The sequence below is a fragment of the Rhamphochromis sp. 'chilingali' genome, assembly GCF_963969265.1.
Source record: "Rhamphochromis sp. 'chilingali' genome assembly, chromosome: 21".
Lineage (NCBI taxonomy): Eukaryota > Metazoa > Chordata > Actinopteri > Cichliformes > Cichlidae > Rhamphochromis > Rhamphochromis sp. 'chilingali'.
In genome coordinates, this window is record NC_137949.1 from 4271440 (window position 1) to 4295407 (window position 23968).

Below are 23968 nucleotides of genomic sequence, written 5' to 3' on the forward strand. Positions count from 1 at the left end.
GATATTAGCTACTCACAAATGGCACCCTTACAAACTCCAGCTACTGCAGCATCTCAACGAGGATGACCCAGATCGGCGCACAGAATTTGCAGAATGGGCAAAACAAAAATTGGAACAGGACCCTCGGTTCACGCAGAAGATTTTGTTCAGTGATGAGGCAAACTTTTATGTGAACGGTGAAGTTAACAAACAAAACCACCGCTATTGGTCTGACACTAACCCACATTGGATGGATCCCTCCAAGACTGTTGGAACAACAAAAGTGATGGTTTGGTGTGGTATATGGGGTGCAACGATAGTGGGTCCATTCGTCATCAATGGAAACCTCAAGGCCACTGGATATTTGAAATTGCTACATGATGATGTGTTTCCCTCTTTATGCACTGAAGCTGGCACGTTCCCTGAGTTTTTCCAGCAAGATGGTGCACCACCACATTATGGGTGCCAGGTCCGAGCATTCCTAGATGAACAGTTTCCTGGAAAGTGGATTGGTCGTCGTGGGCCAGTTGAATGGCCTCCAAGGTCTCCCGATCTGACCCCTTAAGACTTTTATCTTTGGGGTCATCTGAAGGCAATTGTCTATGGTGTGAAGATACGAGATGTGCAGCACCTGAAACTACGGATACTGGACGCCTGTGCTGGCATTTCTCCTGCGGTGTTGCTATCAGTGTGTGAAGAGTGGGGGAAGAGGGTTGCATTGACAATCCAACACAATGGGCAGCACATTGAACACATTTTATAAGTGGTCAGAAACTTGTAAATAACTCATGAAAGAATAAAGTTACGTTGAAACCAAGCACACCATTGTTTTTCTTGTGACATTACCAATAAGTTTGATGTGTCACATGGCCCTCTTCCTATTGAAAAAACAAAAGTTGTATCCAAGATGGCCGACTTCTAAATGGCCCCCATGGTCACCACCCATCTTGAGGAGTTTGCCCCCTCACATACACTAATGTGCCACAAACAGGACTTTAATATCACCAACCATTCCCATTTTATTACGGTGTATGCATATAAATGGCCCACCCTGTAGAACAAAATTTTAGGTGCTCTACACTAAATATGCCTGAAAAAACAAACAAACAAAGAAACAGGAAGAACATATACAAAATAAGAGAGAGGCACACAATAGAAAAGGATCTGTAACAATGGTATGAAGGCTCCAAAAGCCAACTGTAAATCTAGTAAGAAACAGAATTTCTTCACTTAAAACTGTGTTGAAGACTGAAAATGTTTCTCAATTAACTCAAACAATTTTTGATTTCCTTGCTCAGTTTATTTCTGCATATTTTGGACTTTTAGCATTAAATACTCTTTTTGAGTTTACTCCAGCCTTTTGTGTCTCTGCAGCAACAACAATACAGCACATTATGCCTGTTAAATATTCTGCTCATTACCTGCTTACTGTTGGTAACAATGGTATAAATCACAAGCTAGATATAAACATATTTCTATATATGCTCAATTAATGTGTGTTCATGTTTGAAATATGCTGAAATAGAAAACGTATGTGGTTAAATTAATTACTTTTACATACCTTTAGTCCATTCTTAATATGGGTATTAGACTTTCTCAAAGTATATATAAAAAATAAGTTAAAGAAAAATATTTCTATTATCCAAAAATGTATTTTGAAAGCGCCTTCCCATCTGTGCTTTTAAAACTTCTTCTGAGATGTGAGTCTAATATCTCAAGTCAAGCTTAAATGTGGAATAAAGATCAACTACTGCATAATTTCTCTTTTTGCTATTTTAGAAACTTAAAAACACACACACGCACGCACACACACACAGCTGCTGACACTGTTGGGGATTTATTCAAAATTGAAGGTACACTGAACCAGCATGGCTACCACAGCATCCTGCAGCATCTTGCCATCCGAACCGGTTTGTGTTTAGTTGGAACATCATTTATTTTTCAACAGGACAATGACAGCAAACACACCGCCAGGCTTTGTAAAGGCTATTTGACCAAGAGGAGAGTGATGAGCGCTGCAACAGTTGGCCTGGCCTCCACAGTCACCTGACCTAAACCCAATGGAGATGGTTTGGGATGAGATGGACCGCAGAATAAGATGCTCAGCATCTCTGGAAAATCCTTCAAGACGTTTGGAAAACCATTTTAGGTGACTACCTCATGAAGCTCATCGAGAGAATGCCAAGAGTGTGCAAAGGATGGCTATTTTGAAGAATCTAAAATATAAAACCTGTTTTGAGTTATTTCACACTTTTGTGTTTACTACATAATCCCGCATGTGTTCGTTTATATTTTTGATGCCTTCCGTGAGAATCTACACTGTAAAAGTAAAGGAAAATGAAATGGGAAGGTGTGTCCAAACCTTTGACTGATAGCGTATAAATTGTGTCAATAAATATATTTAAATAAATCTTCTTTATAAATCTTTTTTTTATTATTATTATTATTATTATCATCATCATCATCATCATCATCATCATCATCTATGATCTTAACGAAATCTTAAATAAAGGCAATCATACCATACTGTTGCCAAAGTGTATCCAGTGTTTTCTTTGTTTTCTTTGTATTGTTTTAGGCTCTTTACCTTAAAATATAAAGTGCCTGCAGGCAACTGTTGTTGTGATTTGGCTCTATATAAATAAAACTGATTTGAATGATCCTGATCTAGTCAAGCATTAAGCATTTGCATCTGAACTGAATTCTCTTCTACAGCTGCATCAGGAAAGTTAAGGTTAACGCTTCTGTAAAGCGAGCACTTTTTCACACCAAACAGATGGATGAATAGCCAACCCTGAGTGTGTTCTTCTGTTGCTGTAGGCTCATCCCTGCTGAGATGTTTATGTTCCTGTTGCCAACTCGGTTATCTTAATAAACCACTACAAGAATAATTGAGATGTTTTGCAGGAAAGATTTGGGGACTTCATGTTGATCATGACTTTGGTACCTTCAAAATGGTCTGTTGACATTTACCAGAATAGAAGTTTGGATTTCTGTTCTGGTAAAAGTTTGGATGGTTTTTGGTGAATAAAAAATAGACCAGAGTAGGGCTGGAGAGAAAAATGTTTTAGACATTGGAAAATATTTAGACTCTGGAAACCAGAGGCCGTTTTTCTCATTGACACTATTAGTTAGACTTGGTGTGCTGGCAAAAAACAAAAACACATTTGCCAATTCACTGAATGTTCCTACAATAAATATGGAAGGAGCTTTTCTAAATCATTTTTCACCTTTAAGATGTTCAAAATACGTATGAGAAAAGTTGGTGTTTGATGACACTTGATTTTCTACCTCACAACATTTAAGCTGCTTTCAAAGCAGCAAGCACTCCAGCGGGTGGTGAAAGAAGCTGGCAGAATTATTGGAACAAGTCTGCCAGAGATCAGTAATATCTTCCCCACTCGCTGTCTGAGGAGGGTGCACAGTATCCTGCGGGGCCAACATCACCCTGCGCGCCACCTTTTCCATCTGCTGCCCTCAGGGAGAAGGTACAGGTCTATACAGGCCAGAACATCCAGACTGGCCAACAGCCTGTATCCACAGGCTGTGAGGCTCCTGAACTCTCTGCCCCCCTCTCACGGACAATAACCATATCCAACTTCTTAATAGCAATGAACTGGTCTGCATTGGTGCATCATATCTTTATTCTCTTCCCCCTCCTGCCCCCCCCCTCTTTCTTAAATAGATAACTATCATATCTGATATCATATCTCACAGTACAATAATATTGAATGGGTTGCATTGTTGTATTTTGTCATGTTTCTCAGGTCTTTGTCTGAATTTCTACGAACATTATTGCTAAGGATTGTCTTATTGCATTGGAGTCACACTGGGTTAAATATGTACACTTGGGTTTTAAGGGGTATTTATTATTTTCTTCTTTTTTTTGGGTTGTATGGAAGCCCCAAACGCAATTTCATTGTTCTTGACAATGACAATAAATAAATACTAAATACTAAACATGAACTGCAGCTGTTTTCTAGTTATTGCCTGACTGGAGGTTCATGTCAGAGCACAAATGTCAGATAAAGTTGTTTCAGACAAACAGTCTTTAAACTTCTAACCCCTGAGCACAAAGTCCTTGGGAGGCCTACTGACATACTTGTGAGAATAAAGGAGGTGATTACGTGGCGAGTGAGTCGCTGTTGTGCGCTGTCTCCTGAATAAACGATCCTCACTTAAACCACTCAAACGATTTCCAGAAATGAGAATACATCTGTCTGTTCCCACTCTGCATCAATCAAGTTCTTGTAATTCTCTCCGTGTTCAGTCTTGTAATGGCAATTGAAATTGTAATCCTTACAGAAGTCTGCTCTCCACAGTTTATGCATGTGGCTTTACCTCTTCCTTCAGTAAATAAATATTTGGGCGTCTATGTATGTTAATGGCTCTATATTCATCTTTCAGTCCTATCAAATTCATATCATCTAATTGACGTTATAACACATTTATAACAAAGCTGCTTCACTTGCACACAAGTACGTATGCAAATAAAAACAAAAAGAAATACCAGCCACCTTTAAAATGAAAGAACACACACTGAAATGGGACAAGCTGCATGACGTTACACCTGAATCCTAATTTTCCGCTAACCTCATTCAGGCAAGAACAAATAGGCCAGACGTGGCCCACAGGCCACACAACACTCAGGTCTAATCTACTTTAAATAACTTGGTTTTCTGACCTTTACAGCGGCACGTTTTACACCCCCCCCTTTCCCAACCTTTTAATACTACTAAAGTGTTTACCCTGACATTTTATGAATTAGTGTCGGTGGGTGTGTTACCTCTGAAGGAGCCTGCTGTGCAGTGATGTAGTAGATGAGGAAAAGTCTCATTTTGTCTTCTGGAGTGCCAGCTGACAAACACACACGTTTACACACAGCTTATTCAGTTTATTCTGTCTCTGTAATACATGCTTGCTGAATATAAACAAATACAATTAAAACAACATTTAAAATAACCCTGCAGTTACAGATTTTGCACTTATCCCAGTATGGTATATGATAATTAAGTACCTGCATGTGAGTGTGTTTATGTGTGTGTGTTTGTGTGTGTACCATCTGGGTCACTGATGATGTCCAAAAGGGATTTGTCTAAAGTTGACTTGCTCATCAGTTTCTCTTCAAATTCAAAGTAAACATCCAATTTCCGACTCTGAGGACACAAAGAGCATAAAATCAGTACAACAAACACTATATTCACACTCTGTATTGTATTTTCAGTGCACTGGTACTGCTGTAAACCATCCAGTAAACACTTCTTATCTTTATACATATTAGTGCACTGTTTTGTAATGGTAACATGTTTCCAATGCTAGCAGGCCTAGCCTGTAAAGTGAAGTAACTGTAATTTGAGGAGAAACTTCAGTGATACTGGGTCCACCTAACAAGCAACCCGTATTACAAAGGGTGGATGACTTTTAGCAAAGGTATGATGTCACTGTACTTTATGTTTGACTTTTAATGGAGAATAGATTATGTTCAAGATAACAAGAAACACAAATACTCCATCTTCTGACTATTCACCATTCCTATATGATCCAGCAGAGGTTCTCAAATTTCTAGAGCCCTTTGTTTTTAAATATTATCTAAAAGAACACTTTTCCTTGCTTCATTATATTCTTGCTAGTAACTAACTTGCTAGTGATTGGTTAGCTCCAGTAATTGACCCAGCCACGTCTGCAATCTGTCATCTGGTGACAACAGTGCCCCCATTTGTTTAAACAAGCCAAGCAATCAGTTTTTCAACTCAACTGAACTGTCAACCTTCAACTCCAATGTAATATTAGAGTTTTATAAACTCATTTTATAGTACATAGTCTTTGGGTGTGTGGCACTTAAATTGAACCTCAGTTTCTGGAAACTACTGTATACCTTGATGTGGTCAAGCACTGCTGTGGCAACATTGGTGTGCAGATCAATCAGTCTTTTCTTTTCCAACAGCTCTGGCAGAGAGCTGCAGAAGGTACAAAAAATGTCAAAAACAAGACAAATAAAACTCAGTCTGCATTTTATTACCTATCATATGGTCAAAACTCTTATTGTACCCAAGTCTGTAAAGAATTTGCAACTACAAGGCTGTTTTAGACAGTGTGACACACACACACACACACACACACACACACACACACACACACACACACACACACACACACGCACGCACACACACGCGCACACACACGCAGCTTTATTTTATGGAAATCTCACAAACCAAAACTTAAATCAGATGTTCCCTGCATCAGTACTCATCTGTCCTCTTAAGTTCATGGAAATAATTTCTTTGTTGTTGAGAAACAGACTGACGCAAAACCAAAGACATTCAGTGAAAGGGGTTAAATAAAAAGCTCTGTGTTCACTTTTGAACCATTTAACCATAATTTCACCTCATTCACTGAGTGCATGACTCAGGGACAACCTGCACTGTGGTGTAAACTTTTCTTCCACTCAGAACTATGGAGCCAGTATGACGATGATTTTTTTTTTAGGCCATAAAATATCAGCCTGTCTGTCTGAGCAATAAAACACTGGGACACCTTAAACCCAAAGAACCATTGTAAATACACATATTTTTTGTTTCGTTTTTATGATGAGGAACGTCATTCATGTAAGGTTTATATTTGAAAGGGCTGATTTTAAAATGACCTATGCTTGTTTTGATGCAGTTCAGAGGGAGAGTCGTTTTGCATACATTGTGTATATACAGTGGGGCAAAAAAGTATTTAGTCAGCCACCGATTGTGCAAGTTCCCCCACTTAAAATGATGACAGAGGTCAGTAATTTGCACCAGAGGTACACTTCAACTGTGAGAGACAGAATGTGAAAAAAAAATCCATGAATCCACATGGTAGGATTTGTAAAGAATTTATTCGTAAATTAGGGTGGAAAATAAGTATTTGGTCACCACAAACAAGGAAAATCTCTGGCTCTCACAGACCTGTAACGTCTTCTGTAAGAAGCTTTTCTGTCCCCCACTCGTTACCTGTATGAATGGCACCTGTTTGAACTCATCATCTGTATAAAAGACACCTGTCCACAGCCTCAAACAGTCAGACTCCAAACTCCGCCATGGCCAAGACCAAAGAGCTTTCGAAGGACACCAGGAAAAGTATTGTAGACCTGCACCAGACTGGGAAGAGTGAATCTACAATAGGCAAACAGCTTGGTGTGAAAAAATCAACTGTGGGAGCAATCATCAGAAAATGGAAGACATACAAGACCACTGATAATCTCCCTCGATCTGGGGCTCCACGCAAGATCTCATCCCGTGGGGTCGAAATGATCATGAGAACGGTGAGCAAAGATCCCAGAACCACACGGGGGGACCTGGTGAATGACCTGCAGAGAGCTGGGACCAAAGTAACAAAGGTCACCATCAGTAACACACTACAACGGCAGGGAATCAAATCCCGCAGTGCCAGACGTGTTCCGCTGCTGAAGCCAGTGCATGTCCAGGCCCGTCTGAAGTTTGCCAGAGAGCACATGGATGATACAGCAGAGGATTGGGAGAATGTCATGTGGTCAGATGAAACCAAAGTAGAACTTTTTGGTATAAACTCAACTCGTCGTGTTTGGAGGAAGAAGAATACTGAGTTGCATCCCAAGAACACCATACCTACTGTGAAGCATGGGGGTGGAAACATCATGCTATGGGGCTGTTTTTCTGCCAAGGGGACAGGACGACTGATCCGTGTTAAGGACAGAATGAATGGGGCCATGTATCGTGAGATTTTGAGCCAAAACCTCCATCCATCAGTGAGAACTTTGAAGATGAAACGAGGCTGGGTCTTCCAACATGACAATGATCCAAAACACACCGCCCGGGCAACAAAGGAGTGGCTCCGTAAGAAGCATTTGAAAGTCCTGGAGTGGCCTAGCCAGTCTCCAGACCTCAACCCCATAGAAAATCTGTGGCGGGAGTTGAAAGTCCGTGTTGCTCGGCGACAGCCCCAAAACATCACTGCTCTCGAGAAGATCTGCATGGAGGAATGGGCCAAAATACCAGCTACTGTGTGTGCAAACCTGGTAAAGACCTATAGTAAATGTTTGACCTCTGTTATTGCCAACAAAGGTTATGTTACAAAGTATTGAGTTGTATTTTTGTTATTGACCAAATACTTATTTTCCACCCTGATTTACGAATAAATTCTTTACAAATCCTACCATGTGGATTCTTGGATTTTTTTTTCACATTCTGTCTCTCACAGTTGAAGTGTACCTCTGGTGCAAATTACTGACCTCTGTCATCATTTTAAGTGGGGGAACTTGCACAATCGGTGGCTGACTAAATACTTTTTTGCCCCACTGTATTTAAATTACCCTGTGTTGTTCATTACCTGACAGCAGAGGTTAGCTTCGCTGTGTTGTCTGAAAGCATGCTGATGGCTCCTTCATCTTCCCCCTCTAAGCCCTGCAGTCAGAACAGACATCACAAGAAGTAGCATGCAAAATCATGCTGTAGTGTTTACAACCGCCTTAAATAGGACTGCATCAGGACTAATCTGCCATATAGTCTTCATGTAAGGTATTGTGATTATAACCTTGATTGCCATGCAATATCATCTTAAATTTCTTGAAGTACAACAGCAGATGGTTAGACATGGGATCTGGAAATTCTCTTGAAAACTTGGGACATAAACTTGGACATATCACCTTAGACTTGAAACTCAAAACTGATGTGACTGACCTCTGAATATGACTTAACTTTGTGACTCAGACAAAGCCTCAAACACTGTGAAACTGGAGCTGGATTGTACCATACTGAGTCTCATGCTGTATATGTGAGTCTTACCATGATACTTTTCAACCGTTTGACTTCATCCTCCTGCGCTCTATACGTGTCCAGCTCCTCCTGAACTGACTCTGCAACCTCTGGGAATGGACTGTAACAAACAACCAATTATAATAACCATATTATAATGATATTCAGTATAATAAAAAGAAAAGAAAAAGGCACTAAAGAAGATGAAGTGTTAGTCAGATAAACTCAGACATCATCAGCATAGAGACCAATGTTATAATGTTCTGATACACACACATCCATACACCCTATTACTGTTTGGCACCTAATAAAGCACTTCCTCAATACAAATTTAAATAGCAAAATGTTTGAACATTGTTGTAGTTATTCCAGTGTGACTCCAGAAATAGTAACACAAAGGTTTTTGCTGTCGTCTGTTTAAATTAAATACAGATTTTAGAAAAGTAAAAATGGGACATAAAGCGTTGGGAATATTAACCTTCCCAACGCTACTGAAAATTTATCAACTTTCCTTAAAAGTCATGTCTGTACTGGAAAACCAGGAGATTAAAATGAACACTATCAATACGGCCAAGAAGTGTGGCATCCTGGCCTTAAACATGTCAGGAATGGTATGCCTAGTCCAAATAATATTTAGCCCCAAATCCCACATTTCTGTGCCAAGTTAAGATAAATTGTAGGGCTGTTAATGTTAACTCGCATTAATCCGTCACCTTAAAATTTTTTATGCAATAAACCAATCAGGTGTGCAGAATGACTCAAAATCCTTGAAATGTCTCTGTCAACGCATTTCGGGCAGTTTGTCTATTCTGCGCTCCAGATGGGTTAATTGCGTTAAAAACTTAAAGCGTGTTAATCGTGATGGTGGATTAGCACACGTTAACGCGGTCATCTGTCCATTCAATATTTGGTCAATGCCCTAGCTTTTATTGTTCAGTAAAAAGCACTTTCAGCGGTTACTGAGCTTTAATACCAGGACTATAAGGATGCATTCAATTATATCTTACACATATTAGTTGCACTTAAACTTGCAAAATCTGAAAAGAGGCTTTCACATGTTCACAGATGAATGAACAACTAATATATGGGAAACAACATGTAATTTAATTCTATGATTATTCTGCTGATTATTCTGTTAAAAGATTTCAAAACAGGTGCCAGAAAACAGCCAAAAAGATTTTCTAAAATAAAAATGTCATAAAAGTCAAAGATATTTCATTTAACATCATACAAAACACAGAAGTCCTCTTAAGAATGAAGTTTAATTTAGAGTTGTTAGCATTTTTACTCTAAATGATGATGATCTAGACTGAAACAAAACACCACCTCTTTGGGAACTGACCTGCCCTTGTGTTTCTGCCAGAACTTGTCAGCGGCAGTCAAGTCATAGGTCTTCCTGCTCTTCTTCTTTGGTCTAGCACCAGCTGATGGCTCTGCCCCCATACCCTCCTCCATCACCACCCTGTTCAGATGGAAGTCCTGGTGGACACAGGAAAACATTTTTTTTTTAAGTATTGTTGGCTAATATTTTGTCCAAGTGCTATGATTATTGCTGTTAGTCGGTTATTTTGGTATGTTAGAGCTCATCACAGAACTAAAACTAATCCAGTTTTCTGGAATATATTTTTTTATTATAAAACCTGATCAAGAATCCAGGAAAGCTATTCCGAGAAGAAGTATTGGTGTGCTAAAGAAAATTGGAATGAGCTACAGAGCAAAGACAATCTTTCCTACAGCACATCGTTGCTAATTCCAGTACACTAAATGGCGCCAAACGCTGAGAAGAACCATAATATTATTGTTACCATGAAAACAGAGGAGGCATAGTAACAAACACTTGGTGTTACAATCCAGTCTCCTGTTGGGGGGGCGTGGTCACGTTTACAGGAAATAGAGACGGAGATGTGGAGTCGGCAATGCTGCCATCTGGACTGATGCAGCACTTACTGGCAAAACAAGGCCACAAACAGAAATCCATCCTAAAGCAGGCTGACACTTTTTCTTTTTATCTTCCAACAAAAAATCAGTATGTTCAAAAGTTATAGTAAAGTGTCTGATTCAGACTTCTTTCAAGATGCTAATTTCAAAATAACTCCCACACAAACTAAGCTAAAATTGACTAATAACATCCATAAGTCAGGCAGGCTAGATGAGATAACTTCTGACGCTACTTTTATCATTTATATACACTTTTTATTTGTATTGTCTAGCAGCTTTCATAGACGCCTACACTATCCAGCAATGAGGTCTGCCTTACCCATATTAATCAGATCAGATCTAGAAGTTTATTTGTGCTATATTAACCAGATATGTAAAAATCTGACTTTCTAAAAATCTTAACACACTTTCTGAAGAGAAAGTGATAAAGAATAAATATGAGACCAAATGACTCCTTAAGAGTGATGGTTTATGGGCTTTATTAGCAAAAGCTGAACTTTTATGAGAGCAAGCACATTTGTGTGTGTGTGTGTGTTGATTACATAATACATCATTCACCTCTACATTCCAGTGCTGTCAGTATTAACCTCAACACCTCACTAGTTGACAGCACTCTGGCAAGAATTAGTGTGAGAATTTGTGTGCATTGTGGGAACATGGGGATATGTGTTTCTGACAGTCATATAAATGTGACTATGATTCAGTAAGCCCCCATAATGTGCGTACAGTCATCTGAAAAACAAAATACACCCTCCTTCAGTTCTAAGGTTTTATATATTAGGACATTAATAAAAACATCCAGTCCTTAGCAGTTCTTAGAATCAGCTAAATACAGCCACTGAAAAATACAACACACTACACCCGTTTATTATTTAACAAAAATTAAGCCAAGATGCCAAAGTAGTATATTAGAAATTAGGTACACCGTTTCTGCTTCCATAGAAATTAAAGGGGTAAATAATAGTCAGGGGCAGATAATCAAGTGCACTTAATATGAAAAAAATGAAATGTTTTTTTTAATGCTAATCTTTTTTCTTTTTTTTTTTTAACAGTTTCAATTTTTTTCGGCTACAAATTAGATTTTTGTCAGTTTCAGACTTTGTGTTGTGGGCTTGTATCAAGGAGGAGGGACAGAGCATAGGAAAAATGATGGTAGGTCGCTAACCCATGGGAGCTATGAGCGCAGTAGAGAAATCTAAGAATCGTCCATTCATTTCTCCGTACTATATGGAAATTAGAATTCCCAAACTTAACACAACTTTAATCTTCTTTTGTAACAGAATCTTTTGACATGCTGCACTGAGTAGCATCAAAACTCAAATGACCATTGAGAACTGAAAGCAAAACGGCTCCATTTTTATTTTCCCTAATTGTGAAGCATTTGTCAGAGACCAAGCAGAGACTGAAAAATGAGGCCAGTGACATGCTAAAAGTTACTGTTTCTCTAAAAGTCAATTGAGTTTGACTCCAGAAGCGATTTAATCCCCACAGACCCCAATCCCCATCTTAAAATGTCCAAATTTAGGACAAAAAACAGAATGTTTTCAGCCCAGTACTTGTTAAAGGTTTTGGTCTCTATAGATAGTTTCCCACTTAAAAATTGAATAATGGATAACTGCTTTCTTTTTTAAAAAACTCATCCAATGGAATATTGGAAAGTTTAAAGTTATGGCAGTGGCTTCTTTGATTGACAGGTGTGCTAACAAAAGAGGCTGTAGCTGTTTGTAGTCTGCTAGGAATCGCCTTCACTGAATCCAGCCAATGAAATGGACTCTACTGTGTTTGTGATGGTGATGGCACCATGAAATTTGTTGTGTACCACATGGTTTTGCAGCTTCAAAGACAAAAGGAAAAGCAGAAGTATTTCTGGTCATTCTCAGACAGGTGACTTCTTACCAGCACATCATGAATCAGCGCCTGGTAGGTCCAGGTGTGATGGAGGGGCGTGGCCATGTCCACATTACGATCTACCAGGACAAACAGGGGTCTCTGAAAGCTAGAGGGGAGAGTATAATACTGATGAGCGTGGTTAAACACAGGGCCAATATTTAAACTGGCAGAGAAAAAATATTGCATGATGGGAGATAGAGTCTCACATGGACTCAAAAACTAAAGTAAACCATACTGATTACCTTTTATTCAGTGGATATCTAAAGCAATATTGTCAATGTTAACATTAATGTTAACATGTTGAAAGTCGATCTAGATCTTCCTCTAATATAAATACATACAGTATATACTGTGTGTTTTTCTACCATTTAACTCCTCATGCTAATGCTAGTTGAGCAACACTACAGAATGAGAATGGTACAGACTAAAATAATAACTGAAACAAAGAAGAAAAAATGGCATCACCTGATTTATATTCCCAATATTTATAATTTTGCAGAAACTAACATATTCGTTAAGAATGCTGACCTGAACTGTCCAGCAGTCATGCTGTCTCCTGTGAACAGACTGTTTCTGGCATCACGCAGGTTCTCACGGAGCTTTTTGTCCAGTTTCTACACAAACAAGTACACAATTCAACACAAAGCATTCCTATTTCCACAAAATTATAATGACTAAAGTGAATGCCTTTAATATTTTTCTGTCCAATGTGTTATTTTTGTTGGAAATCTTGGATGCTGGTATTCATAGGGATGATTTTTTTTAAAACAAACTATTCACCTAAATGTTGTTCCAGTTCACAAAAACAACAAAACAAAACAACCAGATTTGGGTTTCTGAGCAACCTCTTGTTGGAGCTAGGCCCAGGGGGATCAACGTGCATATAGTGATTGGGTGTTAGCCCTTGGGGCCTGGAAGGGCTCAGCCTAAATAAGCCATATGGGCCACCCCTTCTATGGACCCACCACCTGTAGAAGGGGTAATAGAGATCCAGTGGAATGTGGATTTGGTAACATTTGAAGCCAGAGACCATGGTCCGATCCCCAGTTGCTGAAACTCTGCTTTGGGTAACTGGAATAGGTAGCTAGTGAAGGAGGAGTCTGGGCTAGTACTTGAGGCCACTGAATCTGAGTGGAACATGTTCTGTACTTCCATTGCTGACATGGCTGTACGGAGCAGCGGCTGCAAGGGGGATGGTGCCTGTTGTGGTGGTAACTCCCAAACCAGATGGTAGACACTGGAGGTGAAGAGAGCTTTCAAGCTAAAGGAGTCGTCCTATTAAACATGGTTAACTTGAGGGACTCCGGAGGATACTGACAGGTACTGGCAAGCTAAGCGGAGCGCAGCCAAGGCAGCAGCCAAGGCAGCAGCCAAGGCAGCAGCCAAGGCAAAAACTGGGGTGTGGGAAGAGTTCGTTGAGGTCACAGAGCAAGACTTTTGGTCGGCCTTGAAATGTTTCTGGCAAACGACTCAGGAGAGGAAGAGCAGGTTCCCATCAACATGCAATATAGTGGGGATGGGACTCTGCTAGTCTCAACTGAGGTCATAGGTGGGCAGTGGAAGGAATACTTTGAGATACAATGAGCAGTTTGTACATGTTAGAGTGGACTCACCACAGCAACCATTTCTGCTGCGTTTCCTCTAGGACAGCGGATGATCGGAACCGCACCTGGTCAACAACAATACACTTTAATGAAGTCTCATTAAACTTAACAACAACAAAAAAAATAATAATGCCAATTGCCAAAGAGATACACATCTTTATCAACAGAATCCCTAAATTAGAAGGTTAAAATGGTTTACAGACAAATAGAATTCAGAGAGATGTTTTCTTCCAATGAAGCATCACTACTTGGTTCAATGTTGAGCCACTATTTAATAAGAATGATGTGCAAATAGTGAGTTACAGGTAACTTAAGGTTGTCAAAAAAAACCTTCAAATACTATACTGACTATTGTGGTCTAAAAATGTTGAGACCAGTTTTACAAAGAAAAATTGACTCTAAAAGGTCAGTTTTACTGACAGAGTCAGAGAGTTAGTCTAACTTTCTAACTGAACTTTCAGATCGACCCAGTGAATAGCTGTCCCAACCTACAGACCAACACACAATCCCCAGAAAATTCTGACAAAAGAGTTCACCATTACATGAAAAGCTTATTCATTCTTCTTTGGCTGGTTTTCACTGATCTAAATTGCCATGTGTGAAACAGTATTACTGTATATACTACATTAGTGAAGAGGACTGATTGCATTTGTGATTATAAATCGTTAACAGAAAACTAAGAGATTTCCACTCCCATCTACATACTTTGGCCACTGTGGTATTGTGCCAATTTGTCCTTACTGTAAACTAGCAAAGCTACTGTGGTTTTGACAGAGTCGAGGGAGTTTGACAAGTTGAGGAGTTTTTACCCCGATAATAAAAAAAGATTGTATTACCATCTAGTGGACTGTAACAGTAACACACCCAACTGAAAAAAAAATGCTTCAGCTAAAAAAATAAACATTGTGAAATCCAGGTGAATTTGTAAGCACACAGATATCAGATATTTGCCTTGGCTGTCATTCTATGAGCCACACTCACCAAGAGTGACGAAGAAACAGAAAAGACTGTCTACAATGGTGTCCATGATGGCCTCCATGTCTGTGTCCTGGATGTCTGCCCTGTTGATGGCTGCACAGGAGTGAAAAAACAGGCAAAGCAGAAACACTTACTCTGTGTTTATTTAAGTAGAAAAGGTGGCAGCTAAAACAACATGTCTCTTCTAGTCATTATATTACGTCTAGTATAGGAAGCTATGCTCACTATATATATAAGTGTGTTTGTGTTGGTCATTCAAGTTTCAGTGACTAAAGCTGTCTGTATGTCATACTATTTCCTTTGAATTTAATAAATGTCAGTACACATAATATGAAATACAAGACAAGATACTCCTCTTTACACATACATATCCATCAGGGTTTTATGACACATAATGTGTTGTGTTCTTTTGCTAATCTACACACCTGATAGCTTAACTCTTAATACATGGATTTCAGGTTTATACTGAATTATGTGCAATAAACCACCATTTGTCACAATCTTAGATCAGTTCATCACAAACTACTTCTGCAATGTGAAATATCCTGCTGATATTTTAGCAGAACCTTTAAATTAAAATATTATTACACTTCAATTAAATCTAAGTAGATTTAAATGGATAAGTGAAATAATGATTTCAGACGAGGCAGGTGAAGGCACCTCAGTAGTCTCGGGGACAGATTTGCTAATGGTCTGCACCAGCATGTAACCCTCTTTTAGTGTTAGGGTCATTGTTTAGCTCAGTGTGCCAAGTAGGGCTGCCACGATTTGTCGACTAGTCACGATTACGTCGACTATCAAAATCGTCGACGACTGATTTAATAGTCGACGCGTCGTTTGAAACTTTGTAAGATCACAAAAGACGCAGGAATAAGTGGCAGGATTTAAGAGTGTAATAACGGACTGAAACAGAAGATGGCAGCATTGCATGTACAAGGATGTCAGCTACCGTTAAACCCCGAAGAAGAAGTAGCTGTGTCCCAGAATTCATAGCGCGGCCCAGCGCAGTTTCCAACAATGGCGGCAGCTAGTTAGTTTTAATGTTACTCTTATTATTCTTTCTGGGTCACAAAATAAACGTTTAACATATTTTCAGGCGAGAATGTAGCTGTGTAAACCTCAAATATCTGCTCAGTTTATCAGGACACCACATATTTTCAAAAGCGCTCCGACGTTTTCGGAGACATCTGTTACCCACTAGCTCGTTAGCGAGCCGGGGGCTAGGCTCACTAGCGCCCTGAGAACACCGGACTCCCCGCAAATCGTTTTCAAACCCACCGCCGTCTTTCGCTACTCAGGTTAAATATATATGAGTCACTTAGATAACTTAAAATGTTATTGTTTGGCTTTTTTTTTTTTAGTATTTTATTTGTTCCTGAGTAAATCAGTTTGTCTGAGATTAAAGTTATAGTTTTTACACAGCTGAATAAACGTCAAGCAGACAACTGATTATCAGAAGTGTGAGATGCTCCAGAATATACTCCAGTGTCCTGTTATATTTTAGATAGCAAGGAGTTTATTAAACTTCACTGAAACAATCTGCAAATTTCATTAAAATTTAATAAACTATCATCTTGTCTTTATTTTTAGTTAGCACAGACCTTAAACACTTAAAGCTGTAAGCTAATGATAGTTATATAAGAGCAGATGCTGCTGGTGCAATAAGCTGTAGTTTTACGTCTAATGGATGATGATCTGATTAGACGACTAATCGCAAAAATAATCGGTGACTAGTCGACTATCAAAATAATCGTTTGTGGCAGCCCTAGTGCCAAGCAGGTGATGTATATGCCATGAAGTGAACACAGCGGTCCAGGTTCTAATGTGCTCCGGGTTATTTGTAGTATTTGCCCTTACCCTGCTCTGTTCTACTTTGCTGTCATCTCCTGGCTGCTTTTATCATAATAACTCAAAAAAACAAGACCCACAAAAATGATGACCAAAAAAAGGTCCTGTCAGAATTTCCTAAAGCAACACGTTGTGTTTTGTACTTTAATTCCATGTATTTCCATACATATGTTTCCGCTTGAGAGGGCAAAAGTTTTTAGAAGAACAGTATAAATGAATCGCACAAACCCAATTTACTAAGGTTTGCGGTCTGCAATTTGCTGCAAACTGTGCTGGAGAAAAAGCAATTGCTGTGGCTGTGACATCTGCTACTGACAGTGCTCACTGGTTTGGAAAGGGAGGGGAAAAATTATGTTGTCAAAACATCTTGTCCTCAGGCTGTGGGTGCTGTACTGGAGCTCTCTGGTTTCTGTAAATGTATGTTTGGATGAAATAATGCCACCACGTGGGGGGTGAGGAGCATTAAATTGTTCATTAAAACACAGGTAAGTGCTACATAGCTAGATTAAACAAACTGCCACACGTAAATCTTACATTTTGTTGACTTGGACTTTCAAAAAAAAAGTTCCTATAGTATTCATTTATCTCATAAATGCTGTGTCATAACAGTAAAGCTGAGTGAGTATTTTTCCAGGTCAGGTAAACCCGTAGGTCAGGTAAACCCGTAGGAAAGGGTTAGGAGATGTATGCTCACATGTTGGTGCCATACTCTACGCCCCTCTGACAGTTATAAATACATAGTGAGTAGTGCATTCAATAGCACAGTAACTATCTGGCATTTTTAAACTCAAAGATATTCAAAGGAGGGCTGGAGAATAAAGAACTGCTGAACTGTTTTGCCCACCAAGTCTGGCATGACAACTATGGATTGCCAAGTACTTTTGAAGGACTTCTTCGTGTGTGTACATCACTATCATATACTTTTATCTCTTATATTGTCACTTGATTTTCTGATCTTCCTATTTAGCTTCTTCCGTGAAGCACTTTGAAACGTGACTCAATAAAATGTTTCAAATAAATTATTTTATTAGAAAACAATAATATACATCTAAAAACCTCACAACATCAAAATGCTGTTTGAAGCTTCAGATTTGGTTTTAAGCTTCAACTTACAGTTGTGGTCAAAAGTTTACATGCACTTGTAAAGAACATAATATCAAGGCTCTCTTGAGTTTCCTGTTATTTCTACAACTCTGATTTTCCTCTGATAGAGTGATTGGAACAGATACTTCTTTATCACAAAAAACATTCATGAAGTTTGGTTCTCTTATGACTTTATTATGGGTTAACAGAAAAAAGTGATCACATCTGCTGGGTCAAAAATATACATACAGCAGTGCTAATGTTTGGTTACATGTCCCTTAGCCATTTTCACTTCAATTAGGTGCTTTTGGTAGCCATCCACAAGCTTCTGGTTGAATCTTTGACCACTCCTCTTGACAGAATTGGTGCAGTTCAGTTAAATTTGATGGCTTTCTGACATGGACTTGTTTCTTCAGCATTGTCCCCATGTTTTTAATGAGCTTTAAGTCAGGACTTTGGGAAGGCCATTCTAAAACCCTTATTCTAGCCTGATTTAGCCATTCCTTTACCACTTCTGATGTGTGTTTGGGGTCACTGTCCTGTTGGAACACCCAACTGCGCCCAAGACCCAACCTTCGGGCTGATGATTTTAGGTTATGTTGAAGAATTTGAAGGTAATCCTCCTTCTTCATTATCCCATTTACTCTCTGTAAAGCACCAGTTCCATTGGCAGCAAAACAGCCCCACAGGATCAAACTACCACCACCATGCTTGATTGTAGGCATGGTGTTCTTGGGGTTAAAGGCCTCACCTTTTCTCCTCCAAACATATTGCTGGGCATTGTGGCCAAAAAGCTAGATTTTTGTTTCGTCTGACCATAGAACTTTCCTCCAGAAGGTCTTATCTTTGTCCATGTGATCAGCAGCAAACTTCAGTCGAGCCTTAAGGTGCTGCTTTTGGAGCAAGGGCTTCCTTCTTGCACGGCAGCCTCTCAGTCCATGGAGATGCAAAACACGTTTGACTGTGGACAATGACACCTGTGTTCCAGCAGCTTCTAATTCTTGGCAGATATGCTTTTTGGTGATTCTCGGTTGACTCTTCACCCTCCAGACCATTTTTCCCTCAGCAGCAGATGACAGCTTGCGTTTTTTTTCTGATCGTGGCAGTGACAAAACAGTGCCATGCACTTTATACTTACAAACAATTGTTTGCACTGTTGCTTTTGGGACCTGCAGCTGCTTTGAAATGGCCCCAAGTGACTTTCCTGACTTGTTCAAGTCAATAATTTGGTCCATGCTGAGCTCCTTTGACTGTCCCCATTGTAGCGTTTGTATCCAATGAGCCCTATTTAACTGGCCTCAGAGAAGTCACCAGCTGTAGTCACTCATAATCACTCACAAGAAGTTAAGAGGCTATGCTATGAAGCTCATTTCACTGACAACTTTCTAAGTCACCAAAATTGCTAATTCATGTTGCTGTATGTATATTTTTGACCCAGCAGATGTGATCACTTTTTTCTGTTAACCCATAATAAAGTCATAAAAGAACCAAACTTCATGAATGTTTTTTGTGACAAAAGAGTATCTGTTCCAATCACTCTGTCAGAGGAAAATCAGAGTTGTAGAAATAACAGGAAACTGTAGATTTAGATCACAAAGACAGAAAGGTGTGTGTGTGTGTGTGTGTGTGTGTGTGTGTGTGTGTGTGTGTGTCTTTGTTTTACCATGGTAGGAAATGAGCTCCTTATTTTGATGGCAGAGGATGAACATATCATCTTCCAAAGTGATAAAGTTTAGATACTGATCAAACACCTGAAACACAAACAGATATCAGCCTGATTAATTAGTGCTGGACACAATAATGTTACACCTGCTCGGTGAATCTATTACAAAACCTGTGTTACTGAGCTGATATAAATTATCCCGCAAGGTTGCAAAGAGAAGGAAGCAAAAATAATGACCACAATCTAGCAATAATAATAATAATAATAATGATAGTAATAAAAGCAAAAGTAAAAAAATCAAATAAACCTTTTAATATTTACATTTGTCAAATGTTGCTAATTTTTTTGTTATTTAATAAATTGTCATTGCCTTATTGAAATATTTTTGCATTTTAAACATTTATTTAGTTGTCACTGCACCAAAAAGGAGTGCTTCATAAACACAGAAAGAACGTAACCTTGGTGACTTGGGTAACAGCGTTAGCAGCCAATGCGGCACTGGCAATGTCCTCCAATTTACTTCTACTGATGGCAGAGATGAAGTTCAGATAGTATGACTCATACAGCTGGTTCCTCAAGTCCTACACACACACACACACACACACACACACACACACACACACACACAATGATGAGATTGCGAATATGATGAACAATGCATTTCTAAAAATTAGTGCGTAGTAGGCCAAAATATCTCAGTCTGACAAGTACTGATTATTGGATCGTTAAATAATCAACAAAAATGTTTCCAGAGCTCAAGATCATCCCTAAGTGTCCACACTATATGTGCCACAATTTTAAAAAAATGACATGACACAACAGAACCAAGACATCCTTTAAGAATCGGGATCAATTCATCAAGTTCTGTTTTCCCTCCACACCAAGCAGCAGTACTTGGTTCTTTATTGCAAGCAAGTTCTGTATTAGAGTATTCTGACAACAAAAATCCAGAAAATATCCCAGTGTGGGATGCTGAGTATCATCAGTTGCTAAAAGATGATAAATGATAATAACAATATTTTGCTGCTGCATTTTTAACCTCTAAGAACCTGTCGTCCACATATGTGGACATCACATTTTGGGATGTCTAGACCACAATATTAAATTTTGCACAATCAACCCAAATAGCAAAGAGAAATTAAAGATTCATGCAATTAAAGAGTTCAAGAGTTAAAGAGGCATTAGGAGGTTAATGAACTCATCAAATCACAAAAACACAGAAACTTGGGCTTAAATTTAAGAAGGAAAGCCGTGAGCTTTCCTCACAGATGACACAAACACAGAAAAATGATAAATCATTTCTCAATAAAAAGGAAAGGTCAAGCTCCAGAAAGGCGGACGAATAAACGAATAAAGCTGGGATTGTCAATGTTTTTACCAAACTTTAATGACAGATGAAAATTAAACGGGATAACTGAAAAATGATTTGAGCTTTTAGCGTCTTTTAGCTCATGGTTTTGGTCCTGCAACTTCTGAAAGGAACTCTTCTGTAATTCCCAGAGTAGATAAACGCACTCAGGCAAAGAGCTGAGTGCAGCTTAATGAGTTACTGTGTGCGATCACCTGACAAATCCTGTCGATGTTCTCCTCTGTGGGCATGACGAAATAAATAGCAGGAACATCTGGAATAGGATCTCTGTCTGAATGAAGCAGCCTGAACACACACACACACACACACACACACACACACACACACACACACACACACACACACACACACACACACACACACACAAAATTTTTTCTCTGTTAAAAACTGCAAAACGAAACAAAAGTAAAATTTGGGAAACAGCTGCCCCATAATCAACTGCTACAATGTTGTGCAAAACTCTTGTTTCTTTATATTTTGCTAGGAAAATGAAACATTTTTAGCAATTATTATTTTCACAGATTCAACTGAAGAAATGTATTAATTCATTCATATTTTGAATCTATTTATGAATTTCTATAATGATTATATAACAGCAAGTTTTTTGTTATACACAACTGATTTCAGAAAAAGTGTGTGAAAGTTTTGGTGCCAAAACCACAGCATATTTAAACCGAGGTAAACAGCTGAGGTGACTCTCCAGTGCCTTCTCTGAGAGGAGCATGTGACCAGCTGGCTTTGTGGTGATTACCGATGATTATGATTATTTTTGATTATGTAATATTTTGTTTTGCTGTTCTCTTAAAACAGCTCTGTGTGTGTGTGTGTGTGTGTGTGTGTGTGTGTGTCCTACAGATGCAGAGTGATGCCCATGTCTCGGAGCTCTTTGACAGACAGCAGTGGGGAGATGATGTCTTGGCCAAACCGGTCATATATTAACACCTGCAGAAAAGGCAGAGATCAAAAGACTTTTTCTGACCCAGGCAGAAATCACAAATACAAAGTCTTACTGATAAACCACACAACACTTATTTATGTGACTGCTTTCACTGTGTGAAAAGTCTGGCATGTGAAAGCAGTGATTGCTAGTGGAATGCAGATCTGAGGGTGAACTACTGATACATACATACACTGATTAACAGCATGAAAGATTGAGTTGGGGATGTGGGCTGGCACTGACATCAGCTGATTTGCCAGCATTGTGGCTTAGGTTGACTACATGGCCTATGTGAACTATAGAATTATTATGTATTTATTTATTAAACTTTGAGTTCACCTTGAAAAGCATGACATTCTTCATTACACAGTAAGCACGTACACTGTCCCTTCAACTCCTCTTAGAAACACAGGATGTGGATTTTAAGAGGCTGAGTTAATCCTAAATAAGATTTAACACACTGCATTTTCTGAAGACATTGAGCATTTATGCACGGCGAGTATGAGTCTCAGTATTTAAGTCATGATTTCAGGCTGGATGTTTTTCCTTGACGCCTGTTGAGTTACTGCACTGTCAAAGTGACTTACCTTCCATACTGGCTCAGCTGCAGTGTTCTTCAGAGGAGGTGCATTGAAGTTCAACATTCGCTTCAAAGCGACTGCAGAAATGCAACACAGAAACTTTTATGTTAGGGCACACACAACCAGATCAGTATCCACATGGCTAATAAATACTGCTCCATTAATACTAGCTTAACTGAGAAGCAGTTGTTTCTGTAATCAAAATGTTGTTTTAGACATCTCAACAAATACTCTTCTGAAATATGTCAAGGGTTTAACATGCTTTTTTTTTTAAATAGTGAAACGAGCCTGGGGATATGGCATGCCATATGACAAAATAAAGCCTAAAATCTTTGCATTTTAGGCTTTATTTGTCACATTTGTTTCTTAAAAATATCAATAATGACTATCTGCTATGATAATCATAATTGACTAACTGTTTCACTTTTGACTAAAAACGAAATTCTGTAGGATGTGAGTTTAGTGTGTGGAAACATTTCTCTGAGCATTTCATAGAGAAAATATTTATTAACTTGAAACTAGACTACTGATGCAGTCCTCTGGGACTGCAGTAAACAGCTAGCTTTATTTTTTGCCAGCTATCGATTTGATAATCCCACTAATCACTGCAGCTCTAGATCACACATTGATAAATCTCTTTATTCACTGACCAGACTGCCCACAAAAATATTCAATAAATGTACTTGAATAAAAAAAAGTATATGCAAGAATAAGACATCCACATTCTCCTGTCCATCCAATATTTAATATTAATAAATAATATTAAAAAGCAATACAACAATAAACTGATCCAAACAACAAAGCTTACTGAAACCATAAGAGTATAATCACATGATGACGAGAGGATTCATCCAGTGTATATGAAGCTAGAAACTAGAAATAGCTTAAGGCTTTCTTCACAGTTAGCAGGAGGCTAGCTATCCGTAGCTATTTCTACCGTAGTAGACCTAGCAGCACTGATAGCTGACAGGACGACGGGTTAACTTTGGGTAAATAATTTAACAGTGTGGTTGACAAGTTAACGTGTCTGTAAATATAGGAAAAATGAACGAGTTCCGCTATAAATAGTGAAACAGGAACATTAATGAAGTAGCTCAGCCCCTGTTAGTTTAGCGCGTAGTTTAGTTTGTCAGCTATTTAAGAGGGGGAATGGTATCTCAGTCAGACTTCGGGTTGGTGGACCTCTCCACAGACCGTCAGCGCTGCTGTCTTTCGCCTGATATAATGCTAACGAAGGAAAGAAAACATTTTAACAAACCTGTCTGCTTCTCCCGGACAGACGCCGCCATGTTTGATGTTGTTAGTTACGGAGTGACTGATGACGTGGCACCAGCTCGAC

At 38.9% G+C, this 23968-nt stretch overlaps 1 protein-coding gene across 1 annotated transcript in view; it reads right to left on the reverse strand.

The window, feature by feature from the left end:
• Window positions 1-23968, reverse strand: part of scfd1 (sec1 family domain containing 1) — a 37795-nt gene extending 13827 nt beyond the window's left edge. Inside the window, exons 1-16 of the mRNA XM_080870330.1 lie at window positions 23888-23968; window positions 22636-22706; window positions 21965-22053; window positions 21306-21396; window positions 20201-20323; window positions 19743-19830; window positions 15152-15241; window positions 14180-14235; window positions 13095-13180; window positions 12573-12672; window positions 10081-10217; window positions 8769-8859; window positions 8314-8387; window positions 5855-5936; window positions 5039-5135; window positions 4766-4836 (exon numbers count right to left, since the gene is read on the reverse strand). Of these exons, the coding sequence (XP_080726456.1) occupies window positions 4766-4836; window positions 5039-5135; window positions 5855-5936; window positions 8314-8387; window positions 8769-8859; window positions 10081-10217; window positions 12573-12672; window positions 13095-13180; window positions 14180-14235; window positions 15152-15241; window positions 19743-19830; window positions 20201-20323; window positions 21306-21396; window positions 21965-22053; window positions 22636-22706; window positions 23888-23918 (1377 nt within the window). The 5' untranslated portion in view covers window positions 23919-23968. The remainder of the gene's footprint in view (window positions 1-4765; window positions 4837-5038; window positions 5136-5854; window positions 5937-8313; window positions 8388-8768; window positions 8860-10080; window positions 10218-12572; window positions 12673-13094; window positions 13181-14179; window positions 14236-15151; window positions 15242-19742; window positions 19831-20200; window positions 20324-21305; window positions 21397-21964; window positions 22054-22635; window positions 22707-23887) is intronic.